At 35.8% G+C, this 17,390-nt stretch overlaps 1 protein-coding gene across 1 annotated transcript in view; it reads right to left on the bottom strand.

Annotated features, from left to right (window-relative positions):
- Positions 1-4,110: 4,110 nt before the first annotated feature.
- The window catches only part of PDCL2 (phosducin like 2), a 43,982-nt gene continuing 30,702 nt past the window's right edge, over positions 4,111-17,390 (bottom strand). The window contains exons 4-6 of the mRNA XM_024746718.1: positions 16,545-16,688; positions 7,726-7,934; positions 4,111-4,299 (exon numbers count right to left, since the gene is read on the bottom strand). Coding sequence (XP_024602486.1) covers positions 4,142-4,299; positions 7,726-7,934; positions 16,545-16,688 — 511 coding nt within the window. The 3' untranslated portion in view covers positions 4,111-4,141. The remainder of the gene's footprint in view (positions 4,300-7,725; positions 7,935-16,544; positions 16,689-17,390) is intronic.

The raw sequence follows: 17,390 nt of genomic DNA, 5'->3' as shown, positions 1-17,390 counted from the left end.
ACTTCATGTCTCAAAGATCTAACTACCCTATTTAAGAGGTCTCCCTCCTACCTCTCACCTGCCCCCCACACACAGTACCCACAGTTATTCTCTATTACTGTGCTTTTTTTGATATTTGTTTCCTTATCTATTAACTAGCTTCCCCTTGTCACCACTACATGGTAAATTCCAGGAGGCAAGAACCATGTGTTTTTTTCACCACTGTACATGCAGCATCCATTTCAATGCTTGAGTTAAATGAATGATTGAATGAATGAATGAATGAGATGAGATGAAAGTTAAAACATGCTAGAAGATTTTCAGGATCATTCTTATATTCCAAATTATGATTGTAGGCAGATTATAGTCTTGTCAGGAGGTAAACTTAGCAATGTGTATTAAAGTACAAAGGAGAGGTAAACTGAAAACGGTTAGTGAAACACTAGTACTGTGTTAGTAATTGAGTATTTGAAGACCCACAAGAATATATAACACTATAATAGACACAGCTAACACCTGTATGAGAGGCTGCTGAATAAGGTCCAAAATAGGCAAAAAAGAACATGAAGTACTCACCCTCTAAATAGCTGCTTACATTTGGACCCAGATACTTTCTCCTTCAGCCAAGACTACAAGCTGGACAAAACTGGACCTAACACTCCCACTTTCAGGCCTATAAGCAGAACACATGAGAAGAAGAGGATGAGAGAATCATTGGAGCCATGTCTTACGAGGTTCCTGGAGAGCACTGTGGCTTTTCATTTCTCATTTATTCCCCACCCCACTCTAAGTTACGTGAACGAGGCTCCAACAGAATCAGCTAGAGAAACTGCAGTGACTGTAAGAAGAGACTGGAATCTCATCTCTTGCAGACTGTTGATATGCTCTGCATCCAACTACATGAACAGGAGGATAGAGACTTGGAGAGAAACAGCTAGCCAGGAAGTGGGCTTAAATAATGTAACTCCTACAATTTGGCATGGCAAGGATATGTAAATTTCTACAGGGTCCATCAATGCTGCTGAGAAAGTGCCCTCCGGGTTTGAAACACCTTGACACCTAAGGGGAAAAGAAATTCTAGCAGCAAGAGGCTGGTATACTTCTGGGAGTGGGAACTGAGATCAAAAGAGAAAGCTGCAGAAAGAACTGATCGCCCATATCGAGGAACCATGCAGTGGAGAGGCTGCCTCTGAGTTTCTAGAACTCAATGTGCCCATTAAAGAGTGAACATTTTGATGCAATATGGATTGTATTTACCCAGTTAAGAGAAACTTATCCCTTTCTTCCTTAATCTCCCTCCCAGTCCCCAAACCACAGAGAATGGACCTTGAAAAGAGAGGGAAGTAATTGGCTAAAAACAAACTCCACCTTCCATCTTCAGAGTTCCTGAGTCACAAGTTCAGCCAGAGAACACTTGCCTGGGACCTGAGATTAGAGATTTAAACCAGACAGACTTTTCATAACCAAAAGTGTGAGAGAAGAGTTAAAGAATATGTTCAAGCTGTCTTTAGGGGACTTGTAACTAGTGCAGCTTAATCAACTGAGGATCTCATTAACACAAAAATTCCAATTCAGCTAGTCTGGGATGGGGCGAGAGACTGCATTTCTAACAAGTTCCCTGGGGCCGCTGCTGATTCTAGGACCACACTTTGACCAATGAGAGACACTATAAAGTAGGGAAGGGAGTTTCAGTAGAGCATGGTTGGCAGCAAGGAATAGAGAAAAATATTAGGTTGGCTATATGAAATATCCATTTTTGTAGGTCAAAATGTTTGAATATTGGCAATTTCAAAAAACCTTTTAAGTTTGTATCCAAGCAAATAAAAATTCATTCAATAAAATGGGAAACACAATATTAAATAATTCCCCCACATTCTAACAATTATTTATACCCTACTTAAGTGAGAATGTATAAATGAAGTAGGGTATGAAATAGTACTGACCTGTATTGGTAAGCACGAGTACTTGCTAGAAGAATGTATTTGTGTATGTGTGTGTGCGTTACTTGAAAAGGGCTGAGGCTGGAATCAAAACCAGCCACCTCTAACATGCTATAATTTTATGAATTTTACAAATGTTAAAGTTTTCATGAACTATGCTTGTATGTAAAAACTACTGCCACCTGGTGGATTTAAGAGTTAAAAGAAATATGGATCTTTTTATTCAGACATCTTAAATACTTTTAGTACTTCCTCTGTTAATTTTTACTTAAAAAAGGAAATAGGCAAATATGGATTTACTAAAACAAGATTACATTTAGGGGAACCTTTTGCATTTAGTTTCAACTGGAAGGGAAATAATGTTTATACTTATATATATTAGATGGCGCTAAAGTTACATTTTAACTTTATGATAATATGGCTTTTCCCTTAATTTCCACAACTGTTTTATCCTCAATAGGAATTTTTCCATCCATTTGTTAGAGAATTTCAGGAGTTGGATCTTTTTTTTTTTTTTTTTGCCGTACGCAGGCCTCTCACTGTTGTGGCCTCTCCCGTTGCGGAGCGGAGGCTCCGGACGCGCAGACTCAGTGGCCATGGCTCACGAGCCTAGCCGCTCCGCGGCATGTGGGATCTTCCCGGACCGGGGCACGAACCCGTGTCCCTTGCATTGGCAGGTGGACTCTCAACCACTGCGCCACCAGGGAAGCCCCAGGAGTTGGATCTTATAGGTAATTATGTCTCTGATATGTGTGCATAAAGCTATAATAAAGACCACTGTGTGCAACTCCCAACTTTCCTTCCCTTCATCCCAATATGTATATTTTCAAAACCTTTCTTTGCTATCTCAGAAGGGAGGGGTCTTCCTGATTCTTTCCAAAGTTAGATCATTTGATTTTACCTTAGCTGGTGAAATAAATTATCATTACCTTACTCAATCTGTATTTAACTTTCCTTCTACTTCATCATTCTCTGCAGCCTCTGTGATCCCAACTCACCCCCAAGAAGAGCAAAGAGCCTTTTCTGATTCCGTGTTAAACTGCCTCAATTCTCACCAATTTATTTTTGTAAGCTAATCATTTAAAGTCTAGATTCTCTCACAGACATCGGTGAATATCCATAATCAGAATGATGGGTCATCAATACAAAAATAGTAGAAGAATAAAATCTGTTATTGAACTATTATTACATGCTGGATTTAACACCATTTTCTCTAAAAGTGGTGTTAATTATTAAGCCAAGATAAAACATCCTGCAGGTCTTCTTCAGTGTCCTCATATTACATATTTTCTCATGATGAATTCTTCGGTGATTACTATTAAAACATACATAAGGGGCTTCCCTGGTGGCGCAACGGTTGAGAGTCCGCCTGCCAATGCAGGGGACGCGGGTTCGTTCCCCGTCCGGGAGGATCCCGCGTGCCGCGGAGCGGCTGGGCCCGTGAGCCGTGGCCGCTGGGCCTGCGCGACCGGACCCTGTGCTCTGCAACGGGAGAGGCCGCAGCAGTGAGAGGCCCGCGTACCGCAAAAAAAAAAAAACATACATAAGCCTCATAATATATTTTTCTCACTTCTCTTCATGATTTAGAAACTTACATTGTATGACTTACAATGTCATACAGTTCTAATGATTCTGTTGCCTAACTGTGAGTATACTTAGTAAATCAATATTTTCTAACTTAATAATAGAACTATTAAAAACTACAATAATGAGTGGAGAAGTTTCTTGTGTACTTTTCAGAATCTTTAAATTGCATTTTTTCTATTGATTGGTTAATTTTTTTTAATAGGTAAGAGATTTCGAACAAAAGTCATATGGTCATAAATTTAAGTATTTTCATTCAAAGCCCCTAAATAATAGACTTTAATATTGATTGAAGTAAATTAAATGAAATTTCATGGTTCTCTTTCATCATTTTTATCCACAGGCCTCTTTGGAAGTGAGCAGGCAACACAGAGGACTTGTAATATTTTTGTTTTTGTCCAATAAGGATCCAAAAAAAGATAAATCACAAACAAATATTAAGGGTTCAGTACAAATTCTAGTTCTGTTGGAGGCAATGAATATTCTAAAATACCTGAAAGTTTTTATAATGACATATAAGCTATAATTCTAATATAAAAAAGAAATTTATTTATGAATTTTCTGATCTTTGATTATAAAGGCAGTGGCAAATAAAATATTCCATATATAAACACTTTAAAGCTATTTATTAAATATTTCTATTTGGTATCATCATTATCACTGTTTGAGCTATTAGTGTCATCACAAATAGAAGTGTTTCTAATTGAAGATACCATCACATCTACAATGACTCTTCTGGGGTTTTCTTCCAAATCAGTCTGTATTGCTCCAACTTCTGCTAGCTTCCATTCAAGTTCTGCAATAAATAATCCATCAGTAAATCAGATAAAAATCTTGGAACATCTATATGAAACAGAAGTTGACTCTAATAAAATTAATGTGGAAATGATGATATATTTAGAACTAGATTACAATGAAAGTACTACAATATCAAGATACACATTGGATACAGCAAAGTTATACTTAAAGGGAGAAATTATGATTAGAATGTTTATTTTAAAATGACTGAAAATAGTGCTTTGAAAGTACAAGTCAAGAAGTTAGGAAAAAAATAAAGTAAACCCAAAGAAAGCAGAATGAGGCATATAATGAAGAAAAGACTTTAGCAAAAGTAGAAAAACAAAATCAGTAGAGGTGACCAACAAAATCAAAAGTTGATTCTTTGAAGAGACAAATAGACACACTTTGGGCAAAAATGATCACAAGTAAAGGAAAGAAACCAAATAATATAAAGATTTTACATGGGGAATAACCAAGATAAAGACTTTAAAGCCATGAGACTACTATGAGAAAAAAAGTATGCCAATACATTTGAAAATTTTAGTGGGAAAATTTCAACAAAAATGTGAATTACGAAAACATATTCAACAGGGAAACTGAAAAGAATTGAACTGATAACCAAAATCCCCCAACCCTGCAAATTCCTTATTTGTTAAATTTATTCCTAAGCACTGTATAAATGAACAGACCATTTGTGAGGAAAATTACAAAATACACTTATGAGGAAAATTACAAAATATATTACATTATGAAAAGTAATACAATTGACGCTTGAACAACACAGGTTTGAACTGCAGGGGTTCACTTATTCGTGGATTTTTTTCAGTAAATGTATATTATAGTACTACATGATCCATGGTTGGTTGAATCCACAGATGCAGAACCGCAAATATGGAGGGCCAACTGTAAAGTTATGTGTGGATTTTCGACTGCATGGGGTCAGTGCTCCTAACCCCTGTGTTGTTCAAGGGCCAACTGTAAATATATTATATTTATGAGGAAAACTACCAAAAAATGAAAGAAGACCAAAATAAGTGACATGCTGTATCTTATTCATGGATAGGAACATTCACTATTATTAGGATATCAAGTCTCCAACAATTGATCTATAAATATAATTCTAATAACTAACAACAGTATTTCTCACAGAACTTGACTAATTCCAACATTTATATAAAATTTTGTAAAAGACTTGCCCTACTAGAGACAACTAGATTGTTACAAAGCTACAGTAATTAACACAGTGCTATATTGATTCAGGGATAGACAAACAGACCAGTGGAACATAGTAGAAATTTCAGAAACAGATTGAAGCATTTTTTTTAATCCTGAAAAATGACACTGGAAATATTAAAAGCCAGTGGGGGAAAAACACATCACATACATTAGGATGGTTACTATTTTAAAAAACAAAACAGAACATAACAGGTGTTGGTGTGGATGCAGAGAAATTAGAACTCCTATGTACTGTTGGTGGGAGTGCAATATGGTGAAGCCCCTATGGAAAACAGTATGCTGTCACTCAGAAAATTAAAGTAGAATTATCATATGATCTAGCATCTCTACTTCTGAGTATACATTCAAAAGAACTGAAAACAGGGACTAGAACAGGTTATTTGCACGTCCATGTTCATAGCAGCATTATTCACAACGGCCAAAGACAGAAGCAACAAATCTTTCCATCAACACATTAATGGGTAAACAAAATGTGCTATAAAAACATACAATGGAATATTATTCAGCCTTAAAGCCTTAAAAAGGAAGGAAATCCTGACCCATGCTACAACATGGATTAACCTTGAGGACATTATGCCAAGTGAAACAAGCCAGTCACAAAAGGACAAACACTGTATGATTCACTGAGAGGAGTCAAATTCAGAGGTAGAAAGCAGAATGGTGGTTGCTAGGGGCTGGAGGGAACAGAGAATAGGGAGTTATTGTTTAAGGATATAGAGTTGCAGTTATGCAAGATGCAAAGAGTTCTAGAGATGGATAATGATGACGATAGCAGCACAACAGTGAAAATATATCAATACTTAATGTCACTTAAAGATATACTTAAAAATGATTAAATAAAATAACATTATTTATAAATTAAGTCCCAGGTATGTAATGTATACCACAATAACTACAGTTAATAATACTGTATTGTATATTTTTAAATGGTTAAAATGGTAAATTTCATGTTATGTGTATTTTACAATTAAAAAATTTTTTTCAAATGTAACAATTTTAAAAAGCATGGACCAGATAACACACTATTCATGATAGTGATTACTTAGTGAGGCAGGGAGGGGAACAGGATTAGGAATGGAAATACAGGCAACCTCAACAATATCTGTACTGTTTTTTTCAATAATAAACAAATAGCTGAAGCAGACATGAACAAATGTTCACATTTGTTATTTTTGGTAATGATTACATGAATATTTACTGTATTATTGTCTGTATTTCTATGCAGTTTTTAAATTTAGAGGATAAGGTACAAGCTGAAAAAACAAGGCAGTAAAACAAAGAGGGGCCTTAGAGACTGGGAGAAGGAAAATTCTGGAACAATCAAAATACTGGAGGCCTTAGTAAGGCCAAAAGCAGTTTTAGGGGAATGAGAGAGTGAAAGGAAAGCTGTTAAAAATAGCTATTCACAATGGCTTTAATACGATTGTCTGAGAGAAAGATTTTAATAATACAGGATTAAAGCAGTTCCAAGAAATGACTAACTGAAGAATATGGTCTTAGAACTAGGTTAGAAAGTAAACATTATTAAAAAAGGTAAAAATATAAAGTCCTGTGCTGTGAACTGTCAAAAAGAAAATAGTAGTAGGCATAGTTCTTATACCTGTTAGGGAGACAAAACTCAAAGGGAATTGGTTAACCAACAAAATCTGACAGTATGTAGGTAAGTGGAAAATAAGTTGTATAGAGAATATATGCTATAGAAATTCAGTAGAGAAGATGAAAACAGATTATAAATTGGTCCAGAATCACATAATGGAATAAATGGTAACCTAGGAGACCCATGAAGGAATAGGGTTTGGATGGAAGAAAAAAGTAGGGTAAGGTATTTGGGGTATAGGAAAAGAGTATGAAACAAAGTATGAAGCCATAAATGAGTTAAGTGCATCTGGGGTAGTGGTTGAAGACCAGCCTGGCTGGAGCAGCAACTAGGAAGCACTGAGAAGTATAATTGTATAGATGGGCTGAAAGTTTCAAGCATATGATTCTGAATTTTTAACTTATTTGAAACAAGGAACCATTAAGGATTTAAGCAAATGCGTGTTATGATAGTATTACTGTAGGAAAATTAATCTGGAGGCATCTAAGAAGAAAAAGAAGTAAGAGAAAATAAGAGGAAAAACCTTATGTTTTATGAAAATAAACTTTCATGATATATGTTAATTTATAGAAGTTTTTTTACAAATGAATTTAAAAGTAACATCATTACCTTCTAGCTTGAGATTTATCCCTCCACATTCTATAATTCCAATGAATTTGCCTTCTATCTGACCATTTTTATAAACAAAAATTGTTGGTAAACAATTGTCATGGTAGTGTTGAATACAGCTATTCACAATGGCTTTAACAAATTTAGTTTCAGGAAACTTTCTTGCTAGGAGACTAAGATGCTGGTTAACCAACGAACACATTGGGATGCTAAAAAGAGAAACAGTACACACAACGTTGTTAAAAAACAAGACTACTCATCTCAATCTAATGTAATAAGTGAAACATCTCCGTGACAAAAATATATCTTTAGATATTCTTTTAATATAAGAGCATATCAATTGCTAGCCTCTATTTTTACCTTTAGTAAGGATGAACTATAGAGTTCTCTGATTTTTAAAAAAATATATTTATTTATTTATTTGCCTGCACTGGGTCTTAGTTGTGGCACGCAGGATCTTCGTTGCAGCATGAGGGATCTTTTAGTTGCGGCATGCAGTTTCTTTAGTTGCGTCTTGTGGGATATTTAGGTGTGTCTTGTGGGAGCTTTAGTTGCACCTTGCGGAATTTTTAGTTGCATCCTGTGGACTCTTTAGTTGCATCTTGTGGGATCTAGTTCCCTGACCAGGGATTGAACCCGGGCCCCCTGCATTGGGAGCATGGAGCCTTAGCTACCGGACCACCAGGGAAGTCACAAGTTCTCTCATTTTTATTACAAACACCATTATAGCCTAGGAATGAAGCTTGCTACCACGGGAATTTGCTGCCTAACTGAAGCTAACCATATCTAACTTAGCATCAATTTAATCGAGCCAGTTCCTAGTTTATAGCACATGGAGGGGGTTGGGGGGCAGTGGGGGGGGAGGAGAAAAAAAGAAAAGAAAAAAGCAGGACATATCTAGGGACTCCTTAGCAGCTCTGAATTGAAACAAGGGGATCCCGACTCTTCATCAAGGGTTTATTTCCACATGAGATCATCACATCTGAAGTTATTTCAAGCTTCCTTGAATTCCTTTACTCTAACAAACTTCATCCATCCTTCTCTTTGACATGTCACATCCTGTTCCCCATCATCCAGAACTATTCTTCATCAGGAATTTAAAATTGATTGGAAATGTAACCAAAACCTACAATTCTTCCTGCTCGATCACTTAACTCTCATTACACTCACACGTTAATTAGTCCCTTTTCTCTCAGTCTATCACTCACTCACAGATTTATCAAATACTTTCAAAGCTAATCCTCTGCTTTACCCCACACTCTTTCCATTTCCTATGGGGCCTTTATTTGTTATTCTGCTTCCCTCTCTTCCTGTTTTCTTAACCTTTCCTTCTTCACTTTACATAAAATTACTAAATTTTTTAAAAAGTCCCTTTTAACTCTCCCTCTAATAAACTACTCTCTCGCCTTCTGGTCACAGCCTAGATGAAAAAGGTAAAAAAAAATCTCTATGTTCTGTTCACTTCCCTTGTTAAAGAGTTCTCCTTTTTTGACTTCTGTGATAACACTTTCTATTAATTTCCTTTTTACTCCTTTGACTTCCTTCTTCTGTCTATACCTCAAATGTAGATATTCCTTGTAATTATGTCCTAGACCCTTTTCTAATTCTAGATACATTCACTGGGCAGTCTCACCCATTCTGATATCAACAGCTGATGAACTTCATCTCCCCTCCTTCCTCAAACAAACAAACAAAAAAATCTGATCTTTATCAGTATTTTCTTTAAAAAAAATAAAACACTGAATTTGATGCATGTATTTCTCCTTTGTATGCATTTTCTCATCATTCGTATAGAGCATATTTGAAACAACAGTGTAAAGAAATATTTGTGTGAACTGATGTTAATTAGGGAAAAGTTCTTTAAACAGACAAAATTAGTACTTTTTTCTCTTGTACTACACTTTATATGTCCTTTCAAAATATATATATAATGTTTAATTGGCCTCTTGTACTATACCATAAAAGCATCTTATTCCCCTTTGTATTCTCAACTCCTAAAACCTGTCACACCTATAGTTGAAGTCGAAGCTCTCTTAACTGAGTGGCTCATGCCAGGGCATACTGCATGCCCCAGGCAGGTGGTAACCCTTCTGGACTTTTGTCTGTTTTTTCCCTCTACATCTATTTATGCCCACTGCACATTTTATTATAATTAACAAATAAATTAAAATGGGACAACAAAAATCATTGTAGTTCTTAAGAAAATCAAATGCATGCTTTGGAAAAACTTGATAAAGCTGAACCACTAAGAAAAAAATTGCAGTTTAGTTCATTGTAGGCTAGACAAACATAAATGATAGAGGAAGAATAAGGATTTCTGCACTCAAATTGCTTCACATGTACTTTTGAGTTCTTGCTCCATTTTTAAACAAACCCTGAAAACTGAAATCAATGGTAATGCGCTAGGTCTTATCAATATTTGGGGGAAGACTTGTATATTTTTTAATTTGGCTTTTCTTTATCAGTTTCTGGCTTTTATCCTCAATATATTTTGCTAAACTTGTTTCACAAATTAAAAAAAAAATCTCAACGAAGTGGGTATAGAGGGAACATATCTCAACATAATAAAGGCCATATATGACTAGCCCACAGCTTATGTCATACTCAACAGTGAAAAGCTGAAAGCCTTTCCTCAAGATGAGGAACAAGACAAGATTGCCCACTCTTACCGCTTTTATTCAACATAATATTGTAAGTCCTAGCCAGAGCAATTAGGCAAGGTACATAAATAAATAAATAAATGGCATCCAAATAGGAAAGGAAGAAGTAAAATTGTCACTATTTGCAGATGACATGATATTATATGTAGAAAACCCTAAAGACTCCATCAAAAAAAAAAAAACTGAATAAAGAATTCAGTAAAGTTGCAAGATAAAAAAAAAATCAATCCACAAAAACCAGCTGTGTTTCTATACACTAATCATGAACTATCAGAAGGAGAAATAAAGAAAACAATCCCATTTATAATTGCATCAGAAAGAATAAAATACCCAGGAATAAACTTACCCAAGGATGTGAAAGACCTGCATATTGAAAATTACAAGACATTAATGAAAGAAATTGAAAAAGAAACAAACATGAAAGATACTTTGTGCTCATGGATTGGAAATTATTTTTGTTAAAATGTTCATAGCACCCAAAGCAATCTACAGATTCAATGCAATCCTTATCAAAATGCCAATGGAATTTTTCACAGAAAGAGAACAAAATTTGAATAGAATCACAAAAAATCCAAATAGCCAAAGCAATCTTGAGAAAGAATAAAGCTGGAGGCATCTTGCTTCCTGATTTCAAACTGTATTATAAAGGTATAGTAATTAAAATATTATGGCATTTGCATAAAAATAGACACAAAGATCAATGGAACAGCATAGGGAGCCCAGAAATAAACCCACACCTTATATGGTTAATTTATGACAAAGAAGGCAAGAATATACAATGGGGAAAGGACAGTCTCTTTAATAAATGGTGTTGGGAAAACTGGACAGTCACATGCAGAAAAATGAAACTTGATCCCTATCTTACACCATACACAAAAATTAACTCAAATTGGATTAAAGACTTGAATGTAAGACCTGAAACCACAGAACTCCTAGAAGAGAACATAAGTAATGACGTAGGTCTTGGTAATGATTTTTTGAATCTGACACCAAAAGCAAAAGCAATGAAAGCAAAAGTAAATGAGACTACATTATACTAAAAAGTTTCTGCACATCAAAAGAAACTATCAATAAAATGAAAGGCAACCTACTGAATGGGAGAAAATATTTGCAAATCATATGTCTGATAAGGAGCTAATATCAAAACATATAAGGAACTCATATAACTCAATATCAAATAAACGATCTGATTTAAAAATGGGCAGAAGATCTGAATACACACTTTTCCAAAGAAGACATACAGACGGCCAACAGGTACATGAAAATATACTCAACATTATTAATCATCAGGGAAATGCAAGTCAAAACCACAGTGAGATATCACCTCACACCTATTAAAATGGCTATTATCAGAAAGACAGGAAATAACATGTTGGCAAGGACCTGGAGAAAAGAGAATTCTTGTGCACTGCTGGTGGGAATGTGAATTGGTGCAGCCACTGTGGAAAACAGTATAGAGGTTCCTCAAAAAATTAAAAATAGAACTACCATATGATCTAGCAATTCTACCTTTGGTTATTTATCTGGAGGAAAAAAACACTAACTCGAGAAGATACATGCACCCCCATATTCATTGCAGCATTATTTACAATAGCCAAGATATGGAAACAACCTAAATGTCCATCAATGGATGAATGGACAAATAAATTGTGGTATATATACAATGGAATATTATTCAGCCATAAAAAAGAACAAAAATTTGCCTTTTGGGACAACATGAATGTACCTAAAGGGTATTATGACAAGTGAAATAAGTTAGACAGAGAAAAGCAAATGCCATATGATACCTCTTATATGTGGAATCTAGAAAGAAAAAAAAAAAGCTCATAGATACAGAGCACAGACTGGTGGCTGCCAGAGGTGGGGGAAATGGATAAAGCGGGACCGAAGGTAAAAAAGTCAAAGCAGGGAATCACACAAAAATAATTTTAACTTAAATATTTTATTTTCATCTGACATATATAAACATACATTAATTTAGTAATCTTTGATACTGGCTCATGAGCTGCTCACCTATAGCTTTTCTCATCTAAACTATACCATAATACATTGTACCATAATACATCTGTATTTTCTCAGTGCACTCAGGCCAAAAAATCTCCCTTGCCTCTACAATATCTAATAAGTAATCAAGTTATATTGATTCTACCTCCTTATCTTATACCTATCCTCTCCTCTCTTTCTCTACTGCTTTCCTCCTTTCCTGTCTCATCTGAGCAACTTCAGATTGTCCTAAGTGGTCTCTGTGTTTCCAGTCATGGTTCCCCAAACCCATCCTAGACCCTACTGAAAAAGTTGGCTCAGCAAGAAAATCTCATCATGCAACAAATGCCCTTCCCTCGATTGTAAAATCCTCCAATGGCTCCTCACTGCCTTCAGGATAAAGTCTGGGCTCCTCAGGGTAGCTTTCAAGATTCTCTGTGGTCTGGCTCCTGCCTATCTCTCCAGCATTATTATCTGCCTGCCACCATATTACTCAAGGTCCTCTAAAGCAAGATGATCCCTCTTATTTCTGTACCTTTGTTCAAGCTGCATACCCCATCAGAAATACCCCATTCAGTCTGTCTACTTCCTCCAACTCTGTAAACTCGGGGAATCTTTTCTTAATTTTTGAGGCCAAGACCAAGAATTATTTCACAGAAAGTTCTGTACTTCCACCCTCCAAGAGTTGAACTTACTACTCCCTCTTCAGTGCCTTTACTCTACTCTGTATAGAATTCAATCATAGCACCTAAAAGACATAATTATTACATCTAATTGTCTCCCTCTACTGAAATTTCTTCAATGGGAGAGATAGATGCCTTATATGCCTTTGCACCTCCAGCATCTACAAAATCCTCAGAAATCAGCTTAACACTAAGATATGTTATATATCAATTTATGTAACAAAAAGCTAAGAGAAAAACAAATTAAATGCATTATATGTTTAATTTACATTTCAGAATATATGTATACATATATATCCTGATAAGTATAACCTGCTACAAATCTAGATACTGCTTTATTTTAGTGGATAGCATACTAAAGGTAATATTAGAAAAACATGTACTGCCTAACTTAAATCAGTTTTCCACACAAAGCAATGACATAAATACTTTATAAGCTTCAGTTTCCCTCAAATAGGTGAAATGCACCCACAAATATCTAATTTAGAAGAATTTTATGATTACTATCACAATGAGAGCTGAGTCGGTGGTATGACCCACTTATGGGGTGGGTGGTGTTAATGGCAGAAGGCAGGTGGGCATTGGTGGTAGCGGTGAAAAGTACAGAATTAGGAGAGTATGGCACAATAGACTGCAGTGCAGGGAGAAAGTGGCTACCTGAAGGCAGTTCTGACAGCAAGCGGTACGGAAAAGACTTGGTGTTGGGGTTCAAGGGCCAAAATTGAACCTCAGAAGATCTGTAAAAACTAAGGGAGACCTCTGACATCCGAAAACAAGTTAAGGGCCTAGTTATGATATTTGAGGTTCAAAATATACAGTTGGGTACAGGAATAATGTAGAAGCCCCAAATTAGAACTTGGACACAGGCGTAAGATTGAATAAAATCGAAAACAAGGCTGACTTGAAGTTAAGCCACTAGGTTCACTGGCCCAGAGTGAACTAGATCCCTTTAAGGTAACCTAAGCAGGCTGAGCCTATAAACTTAATGGCAAAGAGACATTAAAATTACAGAACTTAGGAATCTAGTTAAAAAACAAACTCTTACCCTCCTGTAAAATTTTTAGAAGGCAGCTAGAAACACAAATTTATCAGTTATACTTTACATTATTAAAAAGTTATTAAAAACTGGACTTTTCTAAAGAACATGTGTAACACAAATAATTGTTTTCTGTTTTATAACTTTGATTATAGATTAGCTTTCTTAATTTTGTACCAACACATTAATACATTTTCTTAATGTCAAGAAAACTAATTTTATTTTTTCTTGGCTGCGCTGGGTCTTAGTTGCGGCACGCGGGATCTTCGTGGTGGCATGTAGAATCTTTTAGTTGCAGCATGAGAACTTTTAGTTGCAGCATGCGGGATCTAGTTCCCTGACAAGGGATCGAACCCGGGCCCACTGCATTGGGAGTGTGTGGTCTTAGCCACTGGACCACCAGGGAAGTCCCAAAACACGTATTTTATGTAACTATCTTAGATTGCCCCCCCAGGAACTTTCTGAGAAGGTCATAAAAAACTATTATGAAAACAGATTCTTACTCTTTGAGTCCATCAAAGCATAACAGTTTGAAACAGACTAGATGAGACTAAAACACATTCAACCTCTTTTATGAATTTTTGAAAATTATTGGTCAAAACTAGTTATTTATCTAGATATAACCATTAAAGTAAATTTTATACTATAGTATGAGCATTCAAAACTAACATCTATTCTGCTAATCAGAATGGGTCTCAGAAAAGACATTCAGTGAATCACTTCAGTATATAACATTTATCACACACAGATCCCAGTATTATAAATGTCAGTGTTCCTCATACCTATTTGTGAAGAATGAAAATCAGCAGCATTTACACACTTGATTTTACCATATAAGTGGTATAGGTAAAATGGGAATTGATTCTTTTTAAGGCTTTAAACTACTCAAAAATTAATTATCAATCTTTTTAGTTACAATAAAAGTAATGTCTTCTTTTATGGGGCACGGTGTCCTATTAAAATTTGTTTGAGAAACTGGTGAGTTGGTAAACAGCAGGGTTCTAATTTGCCTAAGTTGCTCTGTTCAGAATTTCTCTGAGGATCTGAAGAGAGAAGAACTTTTTATACAGAGAATGAGATGAGGACATGAGGGCTACTGTCATGACCTCTGTTCTTATTTGGCTTGGAGCCCAGGCAGAGGGGCTGGGACCAAAAGCTAGAGGGGCTGTTTCCATGAGAGATGTGTGAAACTATGGGAGCTAGCAGCTCCTCTGGCCGGGAGTTAGGGAAAAGTCCACTCTTCCTGGTAACTGTTACAGCAGGCTGGTGAGGCCTGGGGACATATGGGTTATACTTAATACAACTAGGCACTCTAAAATTATCTGTTTTGGGGGAATAAGGGAATGCAAGGGAATTATTCAGTTAAAGGAGACTTAAGAGCTGAATTCCCTAGCAGTCCAGGGGTTAGGACTCAGTGCTTTCTCTGCCGTGGCCCCAATATCTGGTCATGGAGCTAAGATCCTGCAAGCCATGTGGCTCGGCCAAAAAAAAAAAAAAAAAAAATAGAGAGACTTAAGAGACTTGATATATCCAAATGCACTGCATGATCCTTATTGGACCCTTGTTCAAAAATATATGTATTTATGAAAGAGACTTTGAAGTCAGTTGGAGAAATTTGAGTAAGGACTGCCTGGGTATTAGGTGAGAAAATGGTTATACAGAAAAATGCCCTTATATTTTGAAGATGCATGCTGAGGTACTTCAGAGTAAAGCATCACGTAATTTATTTTGAAATGGTTCTACAAATACACACACATACACATATAAACAAAATGATACAAATATGGCAAAATGTTCATTGTTGAATCTACCTGGCTGGTATTTAGGGTGCTCATTTTATCATTCTTTTTACTTTTCTGTATGTTTGAAATTTTCTATAAGTTTTTTTAATTAACTGTCAAAGAGTACTTATTTTTCTAAGAAGTATAACAAGTTCTTTAAATTAGACATGAAATATATTAAAATACCTAATTTAATCCCTGAAGCCAATGACTCTACACATATATTTTTATTTATTTATTTTTGGCTGTGTTGGGTCCTTGTTGCTGCGTGCGGGCTTTCTCTAGTTGTGGCGAGCGGGGGCTACTCTTTGTTGTGGTGCCTGGGCTTCTCATTGCGGTGGCTTCTCTTGTTGCAGAGCATGGGGTCTAGGCACGCGGGCTTCAGTAGTTGTGGCATGCAGGCTCAGTAGTTGTGGCGCACGGGCTTAGTTGCTTCACGGCATGTGGGATATTCCCGGACCAGGGCTCGAACCCATGTCCCCCGCACTGGCAGGCAGATTCTTAACCACTGTACCACCAGGGAAGCCCATATTTTTCTTTTTTTAATTGAAGTATGGTTGATTTACTTTATTTTTCTTGATTAATCTTTGTTATATGCTTTATACAACATTAAAACCAGAAATATGTATATTAAAAATTAGTATATTAGCCTTTTGCAAAAAGCTATGGTAATTACCTTGATCTGTATAGGTGAATTATAACCCACACATCCTTTTCTGCATTTGTGACTTCATTCACATACTGATTTCCAGAAATTTCTCTTAATTCCCCAAATTTCTGTTTTTTCTTAAGAGCTTTCCATTCCTGTAACCGCTTTTCTCTAGTTAAGAAAAAGAAATTAAATTACATAAGAATATTGTTATATTCTTAAGGCCATCCCCATATACAGTAATAATTTAGAGCAATGAATGTAATGCTAGTACATATCAAACACTTTAAAGAGTAACTATTAACGGCTTTACAATGCCAGTTTCTCTTTTTATATGGGTATTTGCTTTATCATGGGTATTGTAAAGTATAAGAAATTAGCTACTGACTTAATTTTTGTTTAAGACTAAGTCAATCATAGCTATAGAGAGTTTATTTAGACATTGGGTCAACAAATTCTCATATACGGCTTAAATAAATAAAGGGAGAGTATACATAATAACTAACATTTATTGAGGGCTTACTATGTTGCTAGGTGCTGTTTTAAGTGCGTTAACTAATTTAATCCTTGCAAAAACTTTATGAAGTTAGTACTATTACTATCCCCATTGACATGCTCTTACCTATCATGCTAAGCTGACTTTCAGTTCAAAGCCTTTGTGAATATATGCAATTAATTGTTATAAATGTATTGCAGGTAGAGAGGTGGTAGAGAAAGAGTGATTATGAGTATGGACTCTAAGGTCAGACTGAACTGGCTTTAAGTGCCAGCTCCCACTTACTAGTGGCGTGGACTTGGGCAAGTTATTTAATCTTTCCAAGCTGCAGTTTCCCCCAATGTGAATAAAACTAAAATCTGCTTGCATGGGATTGT

Source organism: Neophocaena asiaeorientalis, unplaced genomic scaffold (assembly GCF_003031525.2).
Source record: "Neophocaena asiaeorientalis asiaeorientalis breed wild unplaced genomic scaffold, Neophocaena_asiaeorientalis_V1.1 scaffold19, whole genome shotgun sequence".
Classification (NCBI taxonomy): domain Eukaryota; kingdom Metazoa; phylum Chordata; class Mammalia; order Artiodactyla; family Phocoenidae; genus Neophocaena; species Neophocaena asiaeorientalis.
The sequence above is the reverse complement of the archived record's forward strand: the minus strand, read 5'-3'. Positions and strand labels throughout refer to the sequence as shown.